General features: G+C 39.2%; 1 protein-coding gene across 1 annotated transcript in view; it reads right to left on the bottom strand.

The window, feature by feature from the left end:
* MARCHF1 (membrane associated ring-CH-type finger 1) overlaps window positions 1–24,132 on the bottom strand; it is a 150,725-nt gene that overhangs the window by 65,830 nt on the left and 60,763 nt on the right. The window contains exon 3 of the mRNA XM_063310111.1: window positions 9,259–9,309. Coding sequence (XP_063166181.1) covers window positions 9,259–9,309 — 51 coding nt within the window. The remainder of the gene's footprint in view (window positions 1–9,258; window positions 9,310–24,132) is intronic.

Genomic DNA, 24,132 nt, shown 5'->3' with positions numbered 1-24,132 from the left:
TCTCTTCATCCTATATTCCATCTCTTATCTATAAGCAAAACCATAAAACATCAACTTTTCAATCCTGGTATCAGCAAATAGTCCATAAAAGGTTGCCAGAACACTGAAAAAAAGTCCTATTTTAGCCTTGATCAAATAAACCAACTTTATATTTTTTTTTCTTTTAACTTCTAACAGTCTTAATCTTTAATTCAATCAAATATTGTTGGATGATTTTATTTCTCTTCTTCTTTATCCCATTGCACAGATTTCTTCAAGACTTTAACAAGCCTCTTTTGTAGATCCAATATGAAAACATTTTCCAGATCATTCTCTTGGTTTATCATTTGTATTTCCCTTTTAATTTTTAAAACTTCAGCCAGTTTCTTTTGTATATTCAGTAAAGTGTCCTTTTCCAAATCATTCTCTTGGCCTGTCATTTGTAGTTCCACGTTCTGTATTTATCTGTCTTATCAGATAAAATTTGTTTCACATCTGTCATTCCTTCATTAACATCTTTTAGACATAGTCTATCCATAGAAGCAGATATCATTATGGATAGTGTTGATATTGTAGTTACTAATTTCTGGCTCCATTCTTAAAAGATCTCCTTTAATATTTCTGATGTTATAATGTTTTGTATCATTCTGTTAGTTACAGAATTAACTGACATCAGGCTTTGTATTTTTTTTTCTTCCTCTTAAATCTTTAATCCCCTCTAGTGTCCAGTTTCTGAAATCATCACTTACCTTTTGTTATGACTTGCCAGGAAAGTCAAATTGCCAGGAAAACCAAAATAAGCCTGTTTCCCATGAGAAGTTATTTTTTTATAGTTAATTCCAAAATCTTATAGTAAAAGTCAATTTCCAAATTTATCTGGACACTTAATCCATTTATAACTTCCTTAGATCAAAATCTTATTTAGCCTTTTGCAGTTTATTTCATATTCTTTAAGTTCTTAAGCTTGTAATTATTTTTTTCTTTCATTCAGAGCTGAAGATAAAACTCACCCAATGAAGACTTTTAAAACCTGCCATTCCAAAAGTCTCTAATAGCTTTAGTATAGTTAATAGGCAAAGTACAATATATGATCAGCCTCACCACTACAAATATTCATGGATTATGTATATTGAAAAGGATCCAAAAATGGAGCTGAACAATCTCCATTTGAGAAATTAAATATATTTTTGAGGGAAAGAGACACAATATTCATTGCTAAAGTGGTTGGTGGAGACTAATCCATATATTCTAGTAACAAAAGCCATCCTCAGGATATCATGCTGACTTGTCTTCTGTTAAAAAGATAATTCAATCCCATCCCATTTTGTTACTTACGCTGCAGGTTCATATACTATTGGCAAGAAAGCAAGAGATTCAATTGTTTGTGGCGTCCTTCTTTGAACAGGGCTTCCGTTCTGTAAATGATTATCCAGAGAAGCACTAAATCCATACAAATACAAATAACTATCCAGATGAGCATATAGGGAACAGATTTACAATTGCTTGCCTAGATCAATAAGTTTACTTTAGAACACTGCTACTTTGACAAACACATAGTGACTCCCATGCTGTCATGTGTAATAAGTTACTGTAGAGTTATCCTTTGATGTAGGCTTCACCAACCTCATATTTTATTCAATCGCTTGGACAGAGAAGTTTTGTAGCATCAAAAAATAAGCTTTTGTTTACTTATTTATTTCAAATTCTTTCTCTGTTTGTCCAAAATCTGTTATCTTTTCTCCTCCTTGAGCTTAAGCTCCAAGAAACTATGACTCTTCTTATCTCATGTGCCCTAGCACAAAACTTTTTTCTAAATGACCTGAATGTCTATCTATCTATCCTTCTATACCTATCATCTATTTTGAAATGTCAACATATACAAGGCAGTTTCTTAAGAATTTGCAAATGGGGTGTACTGTATCGTGTAGACGATGGTTTGAGAGTTGCATTCATTTAGATAAAATCAGATTTAGTGAAATAAATTGTCTTTTTGCTCTTGATTTTAGTAAGATGTGGCATGTTTCCAAAATGACATACATTGGCTTGACAACAGAGGTCAGCATGTTTGGATAATCATGGAAAGCTCATAGACTTTGAAGGGCCCATCACTTGAAACATAAACACTGAACCTTCTATGGCTCTGCTCTGATATGAGCTATAGCCACTACCTTCATAGCAATGGCTTTACCTCTAGTGTATTAACCCTTAATTGCTTCCAGTTTAGATATAAAACTCTATATAAATTCCAGCATAGCTTTTATTTAACATCTTGCTTGATTTAAATGGCATTCTATCTTTTGTTGTTTCTGTAATTTTGAAAACTCTGAGAAGTGATAAGTGATTCAGAGTCATCAAGAATGAAAGGACATGAACATTAAAAAAAAAAAATCACATCTACATAGCTATTTGAACTTTTGCCAAAGCCTGTTTACAACAGACAAATATAGCTTGATACAACTTTCCTACAATGAAGCCTCCTAGCAGAATAAAGATTCAGTTTATTTCTACTTGTTTTCCACCTTTTGCTCTTTCTATCTTCACTTTCATTTCTTAAAAAGAAATGAATACTTCAGCTAAGTATTTAGGGTGGGGGTTAATAAAAGAGACACACTGTATATTTACCCTTGCACTGTTCTATAAAAAATTCAAGCTTAGTTGGGCAACTAGCAGTACGCTGAAACTTCTGCCTTGTGTCTGTGTCAGCTTCTACTTTGTACCATTATCAATAATGCAATTTTAAACTTTCTGTAGATGTAAGCCAAGCTTCAGATAAAATTTAATCAGGAGACCCAGACAAGGGAAACACAGTGCCCCAATTACCACAAAAAATGTTGTCCATGAGGAGTCAAGGCTACAGTAAATCCAAATGACTTTATCAGAAACTCATCACAGCAACTCAGTAGAGATCTCCGAACTGATTCTGAGATCAGGGAATTCACCACCCTATACAGAGCCACTAGAAAACAGCTGTCTGATGCAATAAGGGAGGAGAAATAAAACACCTCACCTCCCTTTATAGCCATAGTGTAGGTTAAACATGGGCATGTATCCAAGGCTGGTTGGATTTGCTTCTAGACTTCTTACACTAGCACTCCAAGTACGGTTTCTGGTGCTTCATCTCCCAAAAGGCCTCAGTAAACTGAGTCACCATCCAGGATTGGGCCTTGGAAAGAGGCCACATCCAGTGCCTGATTTACTTCCTGATGCCAGCCACTTACAAGACAATGAGCAGAACTGCTCATCAGAGAGCTGGGAAAATCCCCAAGCACTCTCTAAAAACCAGTTGGATCCATTAGGGGCAGACCATCCAGGTCAGTCCTACCACTTTGCGGAGATCCCAGGAGCATACCAATTGCAATTGGACCAGAGCGTGATCTGACCATGGTAACACAATGATGGAAATTCCCTCCATCTCCAGATCCTTCAACACTTGCTTGGAGACAAAAATGAGATCCGAAGTATGACCACCCACATGTGTTGAATGTGAGATGACCTGAGACAAGCCCATGGTTGCTATGCAGGACATGAACTCAATTTTTACCCATACCAGTCCTGGGAGCTGACAAATTGAAGTCACCCAGCACCAAAATACATGGTGCTCCACTATTAACCCTAAGACCATATAAAGAAGCAGGGAAAGAACCTGCTGGACAGAAGATTGGTCAGTACACAAACAAGACTCTTTCTCTACAGTCCAGAATCACACATAGGCATCCATATCCTAATATCCTCACAGTAGTGCTCCTGGTCATGGTCAAGGTATCTCTAATGACCATAGTCAGCCCCTCCACAGTTATTCCTTGATAACCATCCTTCCTCCAATCACGGATAATGGAGCAAGGCTAAAACTGATACCACCATTTTTCTTTATGGAATAATTTAATGCCTGAAACAATTACTTTTTGAAATAGTCGGTACAGGCACAATCTGAATTAAGTCCAAATTCAGTAATGAAAATTAAACTGTTCTGAATTCAACTGGTATATTTTTATCAGTCCTGCACCACTGAAAAGTAATTGGATACCTTTCAAATTTTAATACTGCAACTTGTTGTTGTTGTTTATTCGTTCAGTCGCTTCCGACTCTTCGTGACTTCATGGACCAGCCCACGCCAGAGCTTCCTGTCAGTCATCAACACCCCCAGGTCCCCCAGGGATGGGTCCGTCACCTCTAGAATATCATCCATCCACCTTGCCTTTGGTTGGCCCCTCTTCCTTTTGCCCTCCACTCTCCCTAGCATCAGCATCTTCTCCAGGGTGTCCTGTCTTCTCATCATGTGGCCAAAGTATTTCAGTTTGGCCTTTAATATCATTCCCTCAAGTGAGCAGTCTGGCTTAATTTCCTGGAGGATGGACTGGTTTGATCTTCTTGCAGTCCAAGGCACTCTCAGAATTTTCCTCCAACACCACAGTTCAAAAGCATCGATCTTCCTTTTCTCACCCTTCTTTATGGTCCAGCTCTCGCAGCCGTATGTGACTACAGGGAACACCTCTGCTTTAACTATGAGGACCTTTGTTGTCAGTGTGATGTCTCTGCTCTTAACTATTTTATCAAGATTTGTCATTGCTCTTCTCCCAAGGATTAAGCGTCTTCTGATTTCCTGACTGCAGTCAGCATCTGCAGTAATCTTCGCACCTAGAAATACAAAGTCTTTCACTGCTTCTACATTTTCTCCCGCTATGTGCCAGTGATCAATCAAGCTGGTTGCCATAATCTTGGTTTTTATGAGGTTTAGCTGCAGGCCAGCTTTTGCACTTTCTTCTTTCACCTTTATCATAAGGCTCCTCAGTTCCTCTTTGCTTTCAACCATCAAAGTGGTATCATCTGCATATCTGAGATTGTTAATGTTTCTTCCAGCGATTTTAACTCCAGCCTTGGATTCCTCAAGCCCAGTATGTCGCATGATGTGTTCTGCATACAAGTTGAATAGGTAGGGTGAGAGGATACAGCCCTGCTGTACTCCTTTCCCAATCTTAAACCAGTCCGTTGTTCCGTGGTCTGTTCTTACTGTTGCTGCTTGGTCGTTATACAGATTCTTCAGGAGGCAGACAAGATGACTTGGTATCCCCATACCACTAAGAACTTGCCACAATTTGTTATGGTCCACACAGTCAAAGGCTTTAGAATAGTCAATAAAGCAGAAATAGATGTTTTTCTGAAACTCCCTGGCCTTTTCCATTATCCATCGGATATTGGCAATTTGGTCCCTAGTTCCTCTGCCTTTTCTAGACCCAGCTTGTACATCTGGCAATTCTCGCTCCATGAATTGCTGAAGTCTACCTTGCAGGATCTTGAGCATTACCTTACTGGCATGTGAAATGAGTGCCACTGTTCGATAGTTTGAACATTCTTTAGTGTTTCCCTTTTTTGGTATGGGGATATAAGTTGATTTTTTCCAATCTGATGGCCATTCTTGTGTTTTCCAAATTTGCTGGCATATAGCATGCATTACCTTGACCGCATCATTTCACAAGATTTTGAACAGTTCAGCTGGGATGCTGTCATCTCCTGCTGCCTTGTTATTAGCAATGCATCTTAAGGCCCATTCAACCTCACTCTTCAGGATGTCTGGCTCTAGCTCACTGACCACACCATCAAAGCTATCCCCGATATTGTTATCCTTCCTATACAGGTCTTCTGTATATTCTTGCCACCTTTTCTTGATCTCTTCTTCTTCTGTTAGGTCCTTGCCATCTTTGTTTTTGATCATACCCATTTTTGCCTGGAATTTACCTCCAATGTTTCTAATTTTCTGAAAGAGGTCTCTTGTCCTTCCTATTCTATTGTCTTCTTCCACTTCTGCGCATTGCTTGTTTAAAAATAATTCCTTATCTCTTCTGGCTAACCTCTGGAATTTTGCATTTAATTGGGCATATCTCCCCCTATCACTGTTGCCTTTTGCTTTCCTTCTTTCTTGGGCTACTTCTAGTGTCTCAGCAGACAGCCATTTTGCCTTCTTGGTTTTCTCTTTCTTTGGGATGTATTTTGTTGCCGCCTCCTCAACAATGTTGCGGACTTCTGTCCATAGTTCTTCCGAGACCCTATCTACTAAATCCAATCCTTTAAATCTATTCTTCACCTCCACTGCATATTCCTTAGGAATATTAGTGAGCTCCTCATATCTAGCTGATCTGTGGGTCTTCCCTAATCTCTTTAGTCTGATCCTAAATAGTGCAAGAAGAAGTTTGTGATCGGAACTACAGTCAGCTCCAGGTCTTGTTTTTACCGACTGTATAGATGTCCACCACCTTTGGCTGCAAAGGATGTAGTCAATCTGATTTCAGTGTTGTCCATCTGGTGAAGTCCATGTATAAAGCCGTCCCTTAGGTTGCTGGAAAAGGGTGTTTGTTATGCACATTGAGTTGTCTTGGCAAAATTCTATCAGCCTGTGTCCTGCTTCATTTTGTTCTCCCAGGCCATGCTTACCTGTAATTCCAGGTGTCATTTGACTGCCCACCTTAGCATTCCAGTCTCCCGTGATGAAAATAACATCTCTTTTAGGCGTGTCGTCCAGTAGGTGCTGCAGATCCTCATAGAACTGCTCTACTTCAGCTTCTTCAGCATCTGTGGTTGGGGCGTATATTTGGATCACTGTGATGTTAGATGGCTTGCCCTGAATTCGAATTAAGATCATTCTATCATTTTTTGGATTGTATCCAAGCACTGCTTTAGCCACTTTACTATTAATTATGAAGGTTACTCCATTTCTTCTGTGGTCCTCTTGTCCACAGTAGTAGATCTGGTGGTCGTTTGATGTGAAGTGGCCCATTCCAGTCCATTTCAGTTCACTGATGCCCCAAATGTCTATCTTTAATCTTGACATCTCACCAATAACCACATCCAATTTGCCCTGGCTCATAGATCTTACATTCCAGGTTCCAATGGTGTGTTGATCCTTAGAACATCGGATTCGCCGTTCACCACCAGCACCGTCGGCCGCTAGCCGTCCTTTCGGCTTTGAGCTAGCTGCGTCATCACGTCTGGGGCTAGTTGAGCTCATCCTCTGTTCCTCCCCAGTAGCATTTTGACCATCTTCCGACCTGGGGGTCTCATCTTCCGATGGTATACCAACATATCTCTGGTTGTACTGATCCATTCAGTTTTCACGGCAAGAATACTGGGGTGGGTTGCCATTACCTTCCCCAGGGATCGCGTTTAGTCTGACCTCTCTGTCATGACCTTCCCGTCTTGGGTGGCCCTTCACAGTTTAGTTCATGGAATCATTGAGGTGCTCAAGCTCCAGCACCACGACAAGGTAACGATCCGTTGCTGAAGAACACTGCAACTGCCTTATTGAAATGAAATCAGTATGCTACATTGCCCATAAACAATGTCGTCCAGCTGTTTACACAGAGTAAAGTTAACAATTTCTAGGCAAGAGAATTATTGGTCATTAATCAGTTACAATAGGTGGCAAAACCAGTAGCAAGCATTTTAGACTTACAAGACTCTATTTTTGAAAGAAATATTGAATATGAAATTTATGAATTACAAATATCATAACACCTGATTCTGTATTTTATATATATGCATCTGCTCTAGATTAACAACAACTTCTGTTACAATGTTTTTTGTCATTTTTCCCAATATACAGTATATTTTGAGACTTATTCATTTATGCAGAGAAAATACATTGAGGAAAAAAAGGAGAGATATAGATATCATAGAAAAGAAATAAAGAATAGGAAGAGGAAGGAAAAATAGAGAATGCTACTTGAATCCACCTACTTTTTTGTTTTTTTACTATACCTACTTTTTGTTAAAATAAGGCCTTCCTCTGGCATGCAAGTGGCAACTGCTGAAAAACTGCAAGGAAGAAAATGAAACCCTCACTTCTGTAAGGGCTCTTTCTTACTGGGCCTGCTGCATCCAGCCAGGACAGCCTGGAGGGAATACCACAATTACTATTTTCAGTAGTAAAATTTGCTGTCACCTCACCTCCCTTGTGTTTTTCTTTCATTAGTAGGAAGTAGACAGCATTTCCTTCTTTTAGCCTTGCTCTGATATCCACAACTGAAGGAAGGAAACAGATATCAGAACAAGGCTAAAAGAAGGAAATGCTGTCTCCTTTCAACTAATAAAAGAATAACACAAGGGCAATTTAAGCCCAGAAACAGGTGACTGAATTGCAGAGGCCTAGGCCATATGTATAGCAAGATTACAACACACAAGACACAAACTGGCACTAAAATTGCCTGTTTGAAATAATATTTGTTTCCTAAGATACTCATTGAGAGTATCACACTAGAGTACCACACTAGAAATTAGGAGATTGTGAGTTCTAGTCCCGCCTTAGGCACAAAGCCAACTGGGTAACATTAGGCCAATCACTCTCTAGCAGCCACAGGAAGAAGGCAATGGCAAACCACTTCCAAAAATCTTGCCAAGAAAACTTCAAGGACTAGTCCAAGTAGTCATCAGGAGCCAACACTGACTCAGAAGCACTCCCTGCTCCTTGCAAAATGATACTCAATAGCAAAAGAAATAAAAAAAAAAATGGATGTTACAAAAAAGGCTTTGATTTGAAAGGGACAGTGAGTAGGTTCATATAAAATGGACACTAAGCCTCTGGGAAAACAGCTGTAAAAGGAATCAGCAAGGCTTTGAGCACATCCAGAATAAAACTAGATAGCACTTTCTGTATCTGATTATTTACTGTGTACAGAATCCTAAAACAATTCACTTAGAATGGGCCCTTTCTTTCCATAGATACATTGCTGCCAGGAAGCCTCCAAGAACAAAAGCATCTAACAAGTGCCTCCTAACTTCAAAGGAAGGAGAGCTGTTTGTCCAAGGTTTTAGACAACTAGTCCTCCTGTGTTTCCTTACTAAAGCTAGAAATTATTAGGTTACAGTCATTTGTGTATACTTCTGATGCAACAGGGATCTCTAGAGGCTTGCTAGAGGTGCAGATTATAAGGGTAATAAAAGTTCTTAGATTCTGAGACCAGTACAGTTCAGAAGCACAACTTTTTGCATATAGCATTACATGAGTAAATATTTTAAATCAGGCAGTCTTGTTGAGTCTAACATGAGAGTATAATACCCAATTTCAAAGTCACAATTATAATAATTGTTGCTGTGATTCTTGTAGAATCACAGCATCTTGTAGAATAAGAGCATCACACAAAAGTTCCTTATAAATATGCAGTCAAATCCCATGCATATTTAGTCAGAAGTACATTCCATTATATCCAATACGACTCATTTGTATCTAAATATCCACTGAAATAGTATGCATGTTGCAACAAAACTCCCTGAGAATGACTCACAACTTACCTTTGAAATGTTACTTGATCGACTTGTTGAGCGCCCTGGAGATTTCTCATTCTGTTTAAAAAAAATGTAAAGTTTGTTTAGTTTGGGCTAAAAGAGAAAATTAAAACTTACAAGTATTATTATTTCTTTATCTCTCCACTGAGAAGATCATGCAATTCAGAGACTGTTGACTGGAATTCAAAGAAATACTTTCAGCATGCTGAAGAGCTCAAATACACACAGAAGGATTTCTAATTTTGTACTCTTTTAACAAGAAATCTTTATGCTATATTATAAACTAATTTTTGAAAGTCTCTGCAGTTCAGAAGTGGCATCTCATGGTATGGAGAGCTGCTGCCCAAGAAAACCAAATCAGAGGTTCCTTTGTGCAATGAAATTAATTATGCATTTCTTTGGATCCTAGCCATTATTTAACAGATGTAACAGTTGAGTTTGATGATACAAAAGACAAAGAAACAGAAAAAAGAACATGTAGTTTTTTACACAGGAAATGTCAAGGAAGAGAAAACCCCAACAATTTAATTGTTACCAAGGTCAAATAAGATCTGAATAGTAAGGAAAGGGACACACTTTAATAAGTGTTAAGGTTCTAATGCCCCAAATACAGAACTACATAGAAATTACTAAAAAGTGTGAGAGTGTGTGTACGTAAAGGTTGATCTAAATGTAACAAATAAATATTAAGACATTGTCTTAATATTTGTTTTCTAATAGCAAACCCACCATCACAAACTCATTGAATCAACAAAGTCTACTCAACCCATGACAAGACAGAGACAGTCAAGTAGCAGAAATAAAACTTTTAATTTTTTTTAATGAGGAAGATAATGAAAGGGAAGACTGAAAGAGCTGAAGAACTGCAGGCAGACTGGAACATGAAAAAGATTATCCTATAGATCAAACAAACAGTGAATTAGAAGGATGAAGTAAGGGATTTTGAACTTGGGAAAGAGAAATGGTCACACATGAAAGATTAAATAAATTTGAAAGACTGTTATAAATCTTATGTTTTTTCCTCTCTTGCCTTCCAAACAAATTTTAACAAAAGAGAAATGTAATATTTTCCTAAGTGCTGTGATAGGCAGGTTTTGCAGAAGTGATAAAATTAACAGCACAACCATTCATACCAAAATAAGATACTCATTAACCATCTCTGCAGTGTTCTACATATATTATAGAGGACCGTATATGCCTTCAGTAGAAGAAGTATGTCTACGTCTTGTACTTGTTGGATCTTTTAATGTTCAATATTATCAACAGTGGTATTCTGTTGGATCACTTAGAAGATTTGGGAGCTGGAGGCACTATTTTACAGTGATTTTATTTATTTATATTTATTTATATTTCAAATTTATGTCACCGCCCATCTCCCCCAAAGGGATTCTTTAGGTAGATTCTCCTGCTTCCTAAATGGGCAGTTCCAATCAGTAATCATAGGGGAAGAATCAGTCCATTGTGGAGGCCACAGAGCTCATTACTCTCATCTATATTATTTAACAGCTATATGAAGCCTCTGGAAGAGATAATCCATTGGTTCAAGGTTAAGTGCTAATGATACTCATGTTTATATTGCCATCCTGGGCTCATCTGGAGATAGTATTAACAGCCTGAAGCAGTTTTTGGAGCCTGTCAAGATCTGGATAGGGTAGAACAAACTCAAATTAAATCCTTCCAAGACTAAGTTGCTTTTCATGAATAAACACTATGACAATTCTGTAACAATGGTCCCAGTAATAACTTTGGACAGGATTGATTACAGTCCACTCAAAGGAGTTGAGTAGAAACAGGTTCTGTGATTTAGGAGGTCCTTCTGGACTCACAACTCCTACTTAAACAGCAGATGGAAGCTGTGGCCAGAGAAGCCTTTGCCCAGCTCCGGTGATGCACCAGTTAGATCCTACCTTGACCAGCATAACATGGTGACAGTAACTCATGGCCTGATAACTAAATGGTTGAGTACTACAACACATTCTATACATGGTAGCCTTTGGAGATGATTTAGAATCTCCAATTAGTCCAAAAATCAGTATTTAGACTACTGATGGAACAACTTTCATTGCAGGGTAACACCAATTCTGAAGTCACCAGATTGGCTTCCTATTAGGTTCTGAGCCCAATTCAAAATGGTCATTACATATAGACTTGCTAAGAGTCCCTTCTTCTGAGGTTCATGGGATATGGCTGAGGCAGTAGTCCTTATATTCTGGGATATGAGCCCCAGAGACTCAGATGGTACCCTGTTCTCTTGGATTCAGGGAGAACATGAAAACCCTTCAGAAAACCTTTAGATTATGATAATTCGAAGATTACCATAATATTTATTTATTTTATTTATTTGTTTAAATTTATATCACCTCCCATCTCCCCCAACAGGGGACTCTGGGTGGTTTACAATAAAAGATAATAAAAATGTATAAACCTAAAATTACAATCTAGAAATATAAATAAAATAAATAGATATAAAACCCAAGGGGAGATGGAATCCCAATCAGTAGGGGGTACTATGGTGCCAACCATCCCCAGGTGGAGCTGTTACCTTTCCCATCCCAAGCAAGGCGGCAGAACCAGGTCTTCAAATTCTTCTGGAAGGCCGGGAACAAGGAAACCTGTCTCAATTCAGATTATGATAATCTGAATTTTTCAACAAGCTTTTACTCTAACTCACTGATTGGTACACAGGTGTTTTTCTGTGCATGTACATTTTGTGGTATTTTTAACTAGCTCTTATTTGACTCTTTGTATTACTTTTGGTTTGTCTCACTTCATTGTACACTACCCCAAATCAAAAGCAGCTAACCAACCAACTAATCAGTCCATAAAAGCAATCTCACAAAAAATATAGCTGATAGTCAATGTGAATTAGTATCATACCAGATCATTGGGCCTAACTGTTTCTTTTTGACAAGCAATCATTCTTCAAGATCTCAGGCCAAGATGATATTTTTTTCAGTTGGAGATATTCTGTAGACATTGAAACAAGCTTAGAATCTCCACTACTTCTGAGCAATGATACTCAAACATTCTGCTATGTAGGAATAATTGGCTGAAGTCTAGATAACTCTCCAAGAAATAAAGTCCAACAGAATTTCATGAGACTTAATTCTAAGCACTGCATATATGCATAGAATTTGATTTATAGATAATTTTATATTTTATCTTTCTATTGCATATTCATCATTCAAGTCACCAACAATCAAAACCAATACAAAATTTAAATGGTTTTTTAAAATTAAAAACTATACAAAATGTAGTCAAAGCAGGCAGATACAGTAGATAACATATTATCTCAAGTAAAATTACACTGCCTTTGGAAGTCATGTTTTCCTAAATAGAGGAATCTTAAAGATAGATAGATAGATAGATAGATAGATAGATAGATAGAAAGAAAGAAAGAAAGAAAGAAAGAAAGAAAGAAAGAAAGAAAGATAGATAGATAGATAGATCATCAGCTTTTGGATTGTGGAATGATAATAGAGAAGGTGGCCCCTAAAATATCATGGACCTAAACTGGTCTGTTCTGTGTCCAGAAACCAAGTGGCATTGCAAGAATTAAACTGTCAATTGCCTATTACTTGGTGCAGAAAATGATAAAATACAATAAATATATTAAAAAGTATATTATTTCAGAATGAATAATGCATATTCAAAATGTTCCTTTGAAGTTTACCAGTAGAATTAAGCTTTAATCCACCAAAAGTAAGCTAGTGGGATATGAGCTAATTAATAGTAAATTAGTTTCATCCAATGTTTATCCCTGTTTAAGATGAATCAGTAGAATAGTTTTTGACTGCACTATATAAAAAAAGATGTATTGCAGTTTCTTTAACAAGGGTCATTTCCATGTTTAAAAAACACAGCTATTTCTTCATTAAACTAGTGCATGAGGTTATGAACTGTTTTGAAACAGATTATAGCTACTTAAAATAAAGATAAACTATACAGCATCGATCATCTCCATGGACAAAACTAGAAAAAATTGCACACTGTACTGGTGTACAGGGAATTAAGTTTAAATTTGAAATATGAGTGGTATAATTAGGTTTAAATTTGAAATATGTTGTCTGTGGTATATGTAGACATTTCATCAGAAGCTGATAATGGAATGAATACAGTGCCTAATTACAATTTTACACAAAACAGTAGCAAAGTCTGATGGCACAGACTTCAAATTCAACTTGTATCTCTTAGCTAGTTTAAAGCATATTCAGAGTAAAAGACTATACAGATATTACAGTTGAGGAAAGATTACTTTAACCATTCATGGACTCATTCCAAATTAAGTCTTTTATACAAAACACATTTATGGAAAAGTATTTCATCAATACTGAAACAATATGATTTCCTAAATATAAGTCTGGGTTCCCCCAAACTATAGTCCAAGATAAGGTAAGAACTAATTTACGTGTCAGTTTTAATTTTACATTGTGCATTTTTCCACTGGAAAAAAAAGAGTCTTCTTGCAACAAGTGTTCTGTCTGAAGGATATAATCTGGCCTGGTCTACTGTAAAAGCTATACGTTAGCCCTTATTTCTCTAGCAGTTACATAACACAGCTGTAGGATCAAATCGGAATAGGAACAAATGAGACTACCTAAATTGAGAAGAAAATCCTAGCAACCTGGTTCCTGTGCTTCATGAATTGAAGATATCCTAAATAATAAACTTGATACTAATTATAATGACTGCTGTGTGCCTGATGAGTTCCAATAAGGATGAAACTGGTCATACCCTGACTTCTGTTGGTTAAATGATGTATAAAACCAGTCCCTTCTCTGGTGTGGTGGAGTCATGGAACCTCCAGTATGAGGGCATGAGATAATAGTTACCTCTATTCTAAAAGTTCAAAAAAGGAAGGTGTATATCACTCATAGATTATGATGCATAGAATGAGCCTTCTGTAATGGGAAGAAGGAAGGGCCTTGAAGAGCAGAAAGAAGAGCGGTAACCAAGACAACTGTCAGATAAAATAATCTGAGTCCAGGACAGTAACCTGAGTAAGTGTCTCAGACAAGACCCTCCCTAATTCTCATGAAGATAAAGAGAGAGACGGGGGAAGTGCATTCAGACTTGCAAGATTCTGTTACTATAACCTTATAATAAAAGTAGTATTAGCATGCATAACTTTGGTTTCCTAGTCTGGTCTATCTTGGAGGGCTGACAACAAATCTGAATGCACTTCCTCCATCCCTCCCATTATCTTCATGAGAATTAGGGAGGGTCTTGTCTGGGATGCTTACTCAGATTACAGATCTGCTCAGACTCAGATTTATTTTATCTGACTGTTATCTTGGTTGCAGCTTTTCCTCCTATTCCTCAAGGTTATTCCTTATGCCCATTACACCTGCTGGAACAAATTAAGCACTACTGCTGCATTCAGCTGAGCAGATGAAGTACCTGCTAAAATGTCTTCATCAGAAGGATCAGCAGTACCAACTCATGTCTAGTCTATTTAGGCTGGTAGAATGTCAAGATACTCAGGAGGGTAGCAAAGGTGTAATGATTGCCTATTCTAGAACACCATCAGACTCGAGCAGGATCACAAAGATATCTGATTTATTAAAGAATAGTATGCAGGATCACAAAGAAAGCTGAGAATGAAAAAAGCATGCCAAATGCAAACTAAAAACCCTCGGTACAAATCAGATCCCTCCCCCCGTAGAATCTTCCCAAGCTCACAATCCCAGGTGCTCCTAACGGCTCTGATGGTCCACAGGAAAAGTCCTTGAACAAAGCACATAACCCAAACACATTCCATTGAAATGAACATAGATAGAGAGCTTGGCACAAGGTTTCACAGCAGCTCCCTCCCAAACAGAAACGCACGTCAGCACCATGGCATGTGAAATGTTAAGATGTACAGTGCACATTGAAACAGTGAACATGACATATTGCCCCCCAAAAGAAAGAAAACACTAAGCAGCAGGCTTCAAAGAGTAAGCCAAGTGGAAATGGTTTACTAAATCAGGAGCATTAACGTGGCGAGCAGGCACCCTTTTAGGATGAGGGAAGTGTTTCCAGCAGACCAGATACTGGAGGGTGCCTCGAAGCTTGCGAGAATCAATGACCTCCTTGACTTCAAAGTGCTGTTGGCTGTCAATCATGATCGGGGCAGGAGGAGGAGGTTGGGGATGCCAGCGGGAAGAGTGGTGGACAGGCTTGAGCAGGCTGCAATGGAAACCAGGGTGCAAGCATTTCAAATTGTGAAGCAGGTCCAACTTAACAGTAACTTGATTGATAAGACCAACAATAGGGAAAGGACCAATGAACTTGGGAGCAAGTTTTTTAGAGGGTTGTGGGGCCTTGATGAATTTGGTAGATAGATATACTTGATCCCCAATTTTGAAATCGTGTTGCAAAGAACAACGTTTATCGGCTTGGAAATTGTAAGCAGCCTGGGCATCAGCCAAAGCCTGTTGAATCACTGGCCAGGAATCAGCAAGCTTAACAGCCCAATCAGAAGCAGATCAGGATTGGGGAGGGGGTTGTGGCAGCTCAGGGATGGGAACAAAATCGTGACCAGAAAGCACACAAAAAGGGGTTTGCCCGGTACTCTGATGGACAGCATTGTTGTAAGCCACTTCAGCAAAAGGCAGCAAGTCCACCCAATTGTCCTGATGGTAGTTAATGTATGCTCTGAGGAATTGTTCAAGGTCGGAGTTCAAAATCTCAGTAGATCCATCATTCTCAGGATGGGATGACGTGGACAGCACGTGTTTGGTGCCAATCAATTTTAAAAATGATTTCCAAAACTGGGAAGTGAACTGTGTCCCACGGTCACTGACCAAATGGGAGGAGCTACCATGGAGACAGTAGATGTGAATGAGAAATAGGCGGGCCAATTGCGGGGCCGACGGGATGGACACACATGGAATGAAATGGGCTTGTTTGGAGAAAAAATCTTTTACAACCCAAATGACAGGTTTTTTTTTTCTGACTGGGTCCACAATAAAATCCATAGAAATCTCATCCCAGGGATGGGATGGGCTGGCCACTGGCTGTAGAAGCCCCTGTGGTTTCCCTCCTTTTCGCTTTGACATGGCACAAACAGGACAGGAAGCAACATAGTCTTTTACATCACACCTTAAGGTTGGCCACCAAAATTGATGGCGAACCAAATGCAAGGTTTTGACAAAACCAAGTGTCCAGCAAGTTTATCATCATGGGAACGATGCAACACATCAGCGCTTAAAGTTTCAGGTACATAAAGGTGGTGTTCCACCCACGCCAGACCATTTTCAAAAGAAACATTGTCTCTATTAGCTAGCAACCAAGTGTCAGATTTCAGTGCCTGGAGAAAGTCCTTTTGTAACTGACAAGGAACTTGCACTTTCCACTTCCCAGACTGGGCTGGGGGTGGGGTTGCCTGTGCATGGGTCTGACTCTGAGTGACGGCAACCAAACCCAGTTGTGGTTCAGTGAGAACAGTCCCAACTATATCTGCCACGTGGTCAAGGTTCTGAGGTAAATGTGACAAAGCATCGGCCAGAAAGTTTTTCTTTCCCAGAATAAATTTTAACTGGAAGTTAAAGCGACTGAAAAATTGAGCCCAGCAAATTTGTTTAGGACTGAGACACTGGGGGGTGTGGAGGGCTTCAAAATTCCTGTGATCAGTCCAAACCTTGAAAGGGCATTTAGCACCTTCCAGGAGGTGACGTCAGGCTTCCAAAGCGTCTTTTACAGCAAAAGCCTCTTTTTCCCAAACATGCCACCGGCGCTCAGTTTCAGAAAATTTTCTGGACAAATAAGTGCAGGGTTTTAAGTGATTGTCAGAATCTCTCTGTAACAATATAGCCCCAACTGAGGAGTCAGAAGCATCAACTTGGACCACAAAGGGGCATTCAGGATCGGGGTGCTGTAAAATAGGCTCAGAAGTGAGGAGGGTTTTTAACTTCTCGAATGCTGCCTGGCATTCCAGTGTCCAATTCAGCACTGCCCCAGGGTTTTTTACTTTGCGTGTCTCCCCCAAACCCTTGGTACAGAGTAAATCAGTAAGGTGCAAAGCAATCTCAGCGAACCCCTGGATAAATTGGTGATAGTAATTACTGAACCCAAGGAAACTTTGCAATTGCCTCCACATGCGGGGATGTTCCCAACTTAAAATCGCCTGAATTTTTGCAGGGTCCATTTCAATGCCCTTGTCAGATACCCTATAGCCTAGATAGTCAAGTTGGGTCTTGTGAAACTCACATTTGGAAAACTTGGCATAAAGCTTGGCACCTCTAAGCTTACTTAACACTTGTTTGAGAAGGCTTTCATGTTCCTCCTTGGTTTCAGTGTAAATGAGCACATCATCCAAATAAATCAGGACCCCTTTAAACAAATGATCATGTAATACTTCATTAATCAATTTTATGAAAACTCCGGGTGCCCCTGCTAACCCAAAAGGGAGGACTTTGTACTGAACCGAACCCAGTGAACAATTAAAAGCGGTTTTCCACTCATCTCCAGCTCGTATGCGGATGCGGATGCAGAAATAGGCTTCACGAAGATTGACCTTGGAGAAAATCTTGCCCTTAGACAAGTGAGCTAACTTGTCCTTCATGAGTAGCAGAGGGTATCTGTTGCAAATTGAGATGGAATTTAACCTCCGATAGTCCGTACAGAGTCGAAGCGTGCCATCTTTCTTTTCCCGGAAGAGCACAGGTGCCCCAACTGGGGAATTTGCAGGTTCAATAAACCCCCTTGACAGATTTTTGTCAATAAAGTCCCGTAATGCCTCAAGTCCCTTCTGAGTCATTAGATAAAATTTTGGCTTGGGCAATTGAGCGTTGGGAACCAACTCTATTGCACAATCAGTTTTCTGATGGGGGGGTAGCTGATCTGCTTCCATTTCCCCAAAGACATCTGCAAAGTCTTGGTATCGATCGTGCAAGCCTTCTAAACATTCCAAACTAGGGCATGGCATGGCAATTGCAGCCCTTCCAACCCCCGCACTTGAAGCTCTCTCCGTGGTAGGGGCTTGGTAAAACCCACCCTTAAAAGTCAGAGTTCTGTGTTCCCAATTTATATGTGGGCTTCGATAGGTCAACCAGGGAATCCCCAGAATGACCAAGGGGTTGCCAACAGATGCCACTACAAATTTCAAAGTCTCACGGTGGCTGCCCATTTGCATTGCGACAGTTCCAGTGAAATGGGTTGCGCCCCCCCCCACCATTGAACCATCCAACTGTGTGAAGATCAAAGGCTGCTGGAGGGGGAAGCTAGGCAGATCCAAAGCAGCAACCAGATCAGGGTGAATCAGACACCTAGAACACCCAGAGTCAACTAAAGCCCAGACCTTTGTAGTCTTTGTGCCGGAGCCCAATTTCACTTTTACTGCTAAAGTGGGACAGTCAGCACTCACCATAGCATCCTCGCGCCCATCCTCCTCCACCTGCCCACAGGCGCTCTTTATGCAGGTGGCTGGCGTTTCCCGCCGGCTCCTTAGAGTCATGTTCAGCCTCTCCCGAGAAGTAGAATACTTGCTCAGCATCAGCTGCCCCCTTGGCTGCTGTCATCCGCTGCGAGGGGGGCGGCGATTTGGCTGGGAGCTTGCCCGCTTGATCTCCAGCCTTGGCTTTTGGGAAATCAGCTGCTCAATGCCCTTCCTTTCCGCATTATAGACACTGATCCCTCGCATAGCGCCGATCTCTCTCCTCTTCCCAGGCTCTATAGCCTGTCCAGGCAGCAGTTGCAGCACTTTGGGGTCCCCTCATGGTGGCTGGTTGTTTTTCAGGTTGTTTGGTTTGCATGAATCTATGCTGGGCATGCTCAGCCTTGCTGGCCAGACAGATCCATTCGTACAATGTCTCTGGGTCGTCTCTACACAACACCCACCGCAGGACATCCCAGTTGAGTCCCTCTTTAAGCCGTTCTATTAAGGTTGACTGGGACCAGTCAGGGATTTTCCCAGCTAAAGCCTTAAACTCCAGGGTGTAATCAGCTACCGACAGTTGGCCCTGGGTAAGATCCTTCAGTGCCTTCTTAGCTCTTGCCTTGGCTAGAGGATCCTCAAAATGCAGCTTTAACGCCCACATGAAGTCCTCAAAATACCCAAGCTCAGGGGAGTCAGCCTCACTTAATTGAACATACCAGTCAGCCACTCGTCCCTTCAGCTTGGTGGCAATGGCAGTTATTTTAGCCTCTTCGGAAGGGAAGTATGGTCCAAACTGCCTCTTGTAACTTTTAGCATTAGTGAGAAAGAAAGATAACTTGGTTGGATCCCCATCAAACTTGACAGAAAAGTCTTTCACCCCCACTCCTGTTGGAGCTGAATCAGCGGCTGCTTGAGTGGTTGGGCCCCAGGTTACAGTGGTTCTCCCTCCTCAGGGTGAGGACACTGGTGGTCGAACTCTGCAGGATGGAGATGCATCCCGGCGCTGTCTCTGGCCCCGCTCCGCCGGCGGTCCGGGTGGGGGGATGGGGGATGATTGCGTGGAGCTGGAATCTCCTTCGTGCCTCGGCTGCCCCCCCCCCATGATAGAGAAAAGTTTCTTAATATGTACTCCATCGATTCTATTTTGGCCTCCACCACTCTTAGCCTTTCAGGGGTTTGAGATTTCTCCCTCCCTCACATGTTAGGCTGTCTCCCTTTTGATACCGTGGTAGATTCTACATTTGGGGTCAGCGGGAACCAATACTTCCAGGATGCCTGGGATGTCCCTGGCTGGGGTTCTCCCATGTCATCCCAGGTGATCAATTCTGCGGGCGATTGGCTGGGCGCCAGTTGCTCTGGTTCTCTCCCATCATCAGATTCCTCCACCTCAGGGCTGGAACTCGAATCCTGCCAGAAACCTGAAGGTTCTGGGGTGAGGCTCAGTTCTCTGCTCTTGACCGTTGACTCGGGCATCAAGCCAGTCAGTTCCTCAAGTCCCCCAGTCATGAGCTTGGACTCGGCCATCATTAACTCTTTTCCCTCACAAGAAACTAATCTTGGTAGGAGCTAACACTACAACTTTGGTGATTCTCAGCTTTATGTAATGATTGCCTATTCTAGAACACCATCAGACTCATGAGCAGGATCACAAAGATATCTGATTTATTAAAGAATAGTATGCAGAATCACAAAGAAAGCTGAGAATGAAAAAAGTGTGCCAAATGCAAACTAAAAACCCTTGGTACAAATGAGATCCCTCCCCCAGTAGAATCTTCCCAAGCTCACAATCCCAGGTGCTCCTAACAGCTTCTGATGGTCTGTGGGAAAAGTCCTTGAACAAAGCACATAACCCAAACACATTCCATTGAAATGAACATAGATAGAGAGCTTGGCACAAGGTTTCACAGCAGCTCCCTCCCAAACAGAAACGCACATCAGCACCATGGCATGTGAAACGTTACGATGTACAGTGCACATTGAAACAGTGAACATGACAAAAGGGTGAAAAAAGCACTTCCAGTAGTGGCTGTAAAAAGATAGCATGGTACATACTGTAGGCAATAATAAATATCTTCAACTATTACAGATTAGGATCTTTAGTTGAAAAGGTTCCTGGGAAAGATAACAGAAAGAGCAACCTTTTCGTCATTGAGAAAGGATGCCAGTTGCAGTCTTAGTTATTCAGCATCATGGTATCTCCTCAAGGTTGGAGAAACAAGCATAAATCTAGTAACTGATTCTAGGTTTAAGCTAATGTTAACTTTAGAAAGTCAAGGGGTAGAGACTGAATAAATACTTCTGTCACTACTTCCACCCCAAAGCCCCAAGGGGTGGACTAAAATAGTGGCTACCAGTATTTTCTCCCAGTATAATAATCTCTGGCTTTTAGACAAATTAAAATTTAGAAAGTCTTTATGTGATTCCATGGGTTTGGAATGCTTTTATAAGACAAACTCTATTAGTCTCTTCTTTTAATTTCTTTTTATTTCAAACTGATAATTCTAATTAGTTATTTATTGATATTTAATCTATGTATTTAAAAATAAATTTTGCTATTCAATTTTTTATATATTTTAGTTCAATAAAGCCCTTTTTAAAGACAATTATGGGGAAAGAATAAAAATTGACCCCCTATTTTACATCAGATTGCCTGAGTATTAAGAATTGGTACTCACTAGAAATATAAAATAGATAGCAATTGAAAAGGGAAAGGAATCTTGTTTATAGTATTGTTTGCTATACTATAATAATGACCATATTAATTTATTCTTTATTTATTACAGATATTTTTATGCCACTTCAGTCAATTGAATCTAAGTGGCTTACAGGATCATCAACATAAAAACATTCTTAATACAAACTTTAATAAAATACACATTAAAATAATAAATACAACATATATAATCAAAACCTAACACTATATAAAACAACTATGTAGATTGCACATAACTCTCCCAAGTATATTTAGCCTTTAAATTTCTCAGTTCCCAAATGTTCCTTGAAAAAGCCAGGTCTTAACTAGTTTCCTGAACATCAGAAGTGAGGTTAGGCAATGTTCAGATGTATTGTTCGCTTTCTTAGAGATTGAAGATAGAAGGCAGTACAGCTGAATGTAAGCTGTAAACTGATAGAATTCTGTTCCAAAGTCCTAAATGACCTTCCTGAGCAATTTCACATACATGCTAAACTGCATAGGAGACAAAATAGAACTCTGCAGAACATAAAAGTCCATATAATAGTCTCCAAGAAGCACCTGAAAGGATGGAAAACTATTACAAACCAGGCCACCCCTGCCAGAGGCTAGTAAGTACACCGTGACTGCTGCTATCAAAAACTGCCAAGGCATCCAAGAAAATTTGCAGGGTTCTTATGGTCCTGCATCTAGTTTCTAAAGCAGGTAATTTACTAAAGTGACCAAAGTAGTCTCAGTACCATAACCCAGATGAAAACCCAGATGAAATGGATGCATAAACATGTTGAAAACTAGGGCACGTCTAATTGTCATACCTGAAAGCAACTCTACCTGTAATACCTATGTCTTTTTTTAGGATTCAGCCTTAAGCCACAGACAACCTTATAATGTATTATATGAAAAAGTACATCTCTAAAAATGTGCATAACTTTAGAAAGACGTTAACCATCAGAAAATAAAGATACTGGTGCTACTGTATATATGTGTGTGTGCACATATCTGTGTGTATATGCTCATTGGAAATTTATGCACAAAAATATAAATTGTATATTTATATTACCCAAACAATGAATACTGGTACATATTTATCATTAAATATTGACATATGCTGACAAATTATGCTATTATTATGTGAGGATGTCAGATACTCATATTAGGAACATCTGTTTACTATTACCATAATATAATTTCTATATTGTTTCTCTTTAGACATCTCTCTTATTTCATGCTTTAATTTTTCTATGGCATCCTGTGATATTAATGAATGCACTAATATATAGCAATCAAATCTGTGAAATAGCTGTCTGTGTCAGATTCACTTTCTGCTCTTTTTTTTTTTTTTTGCTAATATCTAAATTACCTTACAATCATAAATTACCTGGAAGAATGCACCAATATTAGATTTGCATATCTTAAATATTAGCCAAAGGAGCTTTGTATTTGTTGGAAATTAATTCAGATATCTTCCGTGTATTTTTCCTCATTCTGGAAAGGTAGCAAAATAATTTTCTACAAAATATGCTACAACCTACAGTAAATCAACTTAAATACAGTTTTTAAAATAAAAATCCTTTCATCATATTCATCAGTGCAATATAAAAGTCATACTTTGGAACCACCAGCTTTTTTGTTGGAAAAGGGCTCTGAAAATCAGTGGTGAGTGGACACAGTTCTTTTGTTCATGCAGGACATTTCATTTATTTATAAAATTTCATCACTGCCCATCTCCCTCAACAGAGAGGGAGAACAATTATTTGCAGAACAATGTTTCCAATGCTTTTCAAGAGAACCGAGAAATCTGTATTTGTTTAACCGAAACATAAGGCACCAAACTACTTAGCACAACATTCTGTATATGCTTAAAGGAAATATACCAGAAATGAGCAGTTACTCAGAAAAAAATGGTGGGATAGCTATATATGTCTTGAACAAAGTTTGTCAGTTTGTAAGTTTCAGTAGTTAGAACCACAGCCTGTTACAAGGACCACAGGATTCCAGAGATGCAAAAAATAATATGCAGTTTAGCATTTTTTCAGCCATAGCAGCAACAAGCAATTGTTTACGTCAGGGTATATGGATTAAACAGAAATTTACACACAAACACACAGACACACAGACACAAATATCTCTCTCACACACATATAAATATATATTTGACTATGAAAAACTTACAATCAACATTTTGAAAAATTTGCTCGACTTCACTCTTTTCATTTTTGATTCAGTTTCATTTAACCTCATATTGCAGAGTACAATATAGAAAAGAATAAAAAGACATTTGTCTTCTCATGTATTTTATACCTTATTGACAGCTACACCTGTGGATCAGATGTTTACCTATGCTCTGTAACATATTAGTGTTTACATTGTCTAATTTGAAAGACAAATTAGAATAAGTCAAACTGAAATCAACCAGGTCATATTAATTGGTGAACAATAGTCAATCAACATTTTAGAAAGACTGGCCAAGTACTTGACTAACAGCCAAAAGCATTTTAAAAAGAAAAGAATATTAATTAAATACATAGATTTAAAGTCCCTCTTCATGTTTAGCACTCAAAAACATCTTGTCTTGCCTGATTATTCTGACTACATACATTTTGGATCTTTTTATTTATACATAGTTGGAGAAGCATGGTGTTATGCTGTACTTGATTGAATTACATTATTCAGAAAAGCAAATTGAGAAAAAACAACCTACAAATGACTTCTATTCTGCAAGCCCGATAGAAATTTTTGCAATTTCCGTATCTTGTAAGTTAATATGGTCTAAGATTTCTGTGTGACATTCTTAATTAAATAGTTTTATTTTACACTTACCATCTGT

This window comes from Candoia aspera, chromosome 8 (assembly GCF_035149785.1).
Source record: "Candoia aspera isolate rCanAsp1 chromosome 8, rCanAsp1.hap2, whole genome shotgun sequence".
In the NCBI taxonomy this organism is placed as follows: Eukaryota; Metazoa; Chordata; class Lepidosauria; order Squamata; family Boidae; genus Candoia; species Candoia aspera.
Note: the sequence above shows the minus strand (reverse complement) of the source record. Positions and strands in the feature narration are given on the sequence as shown.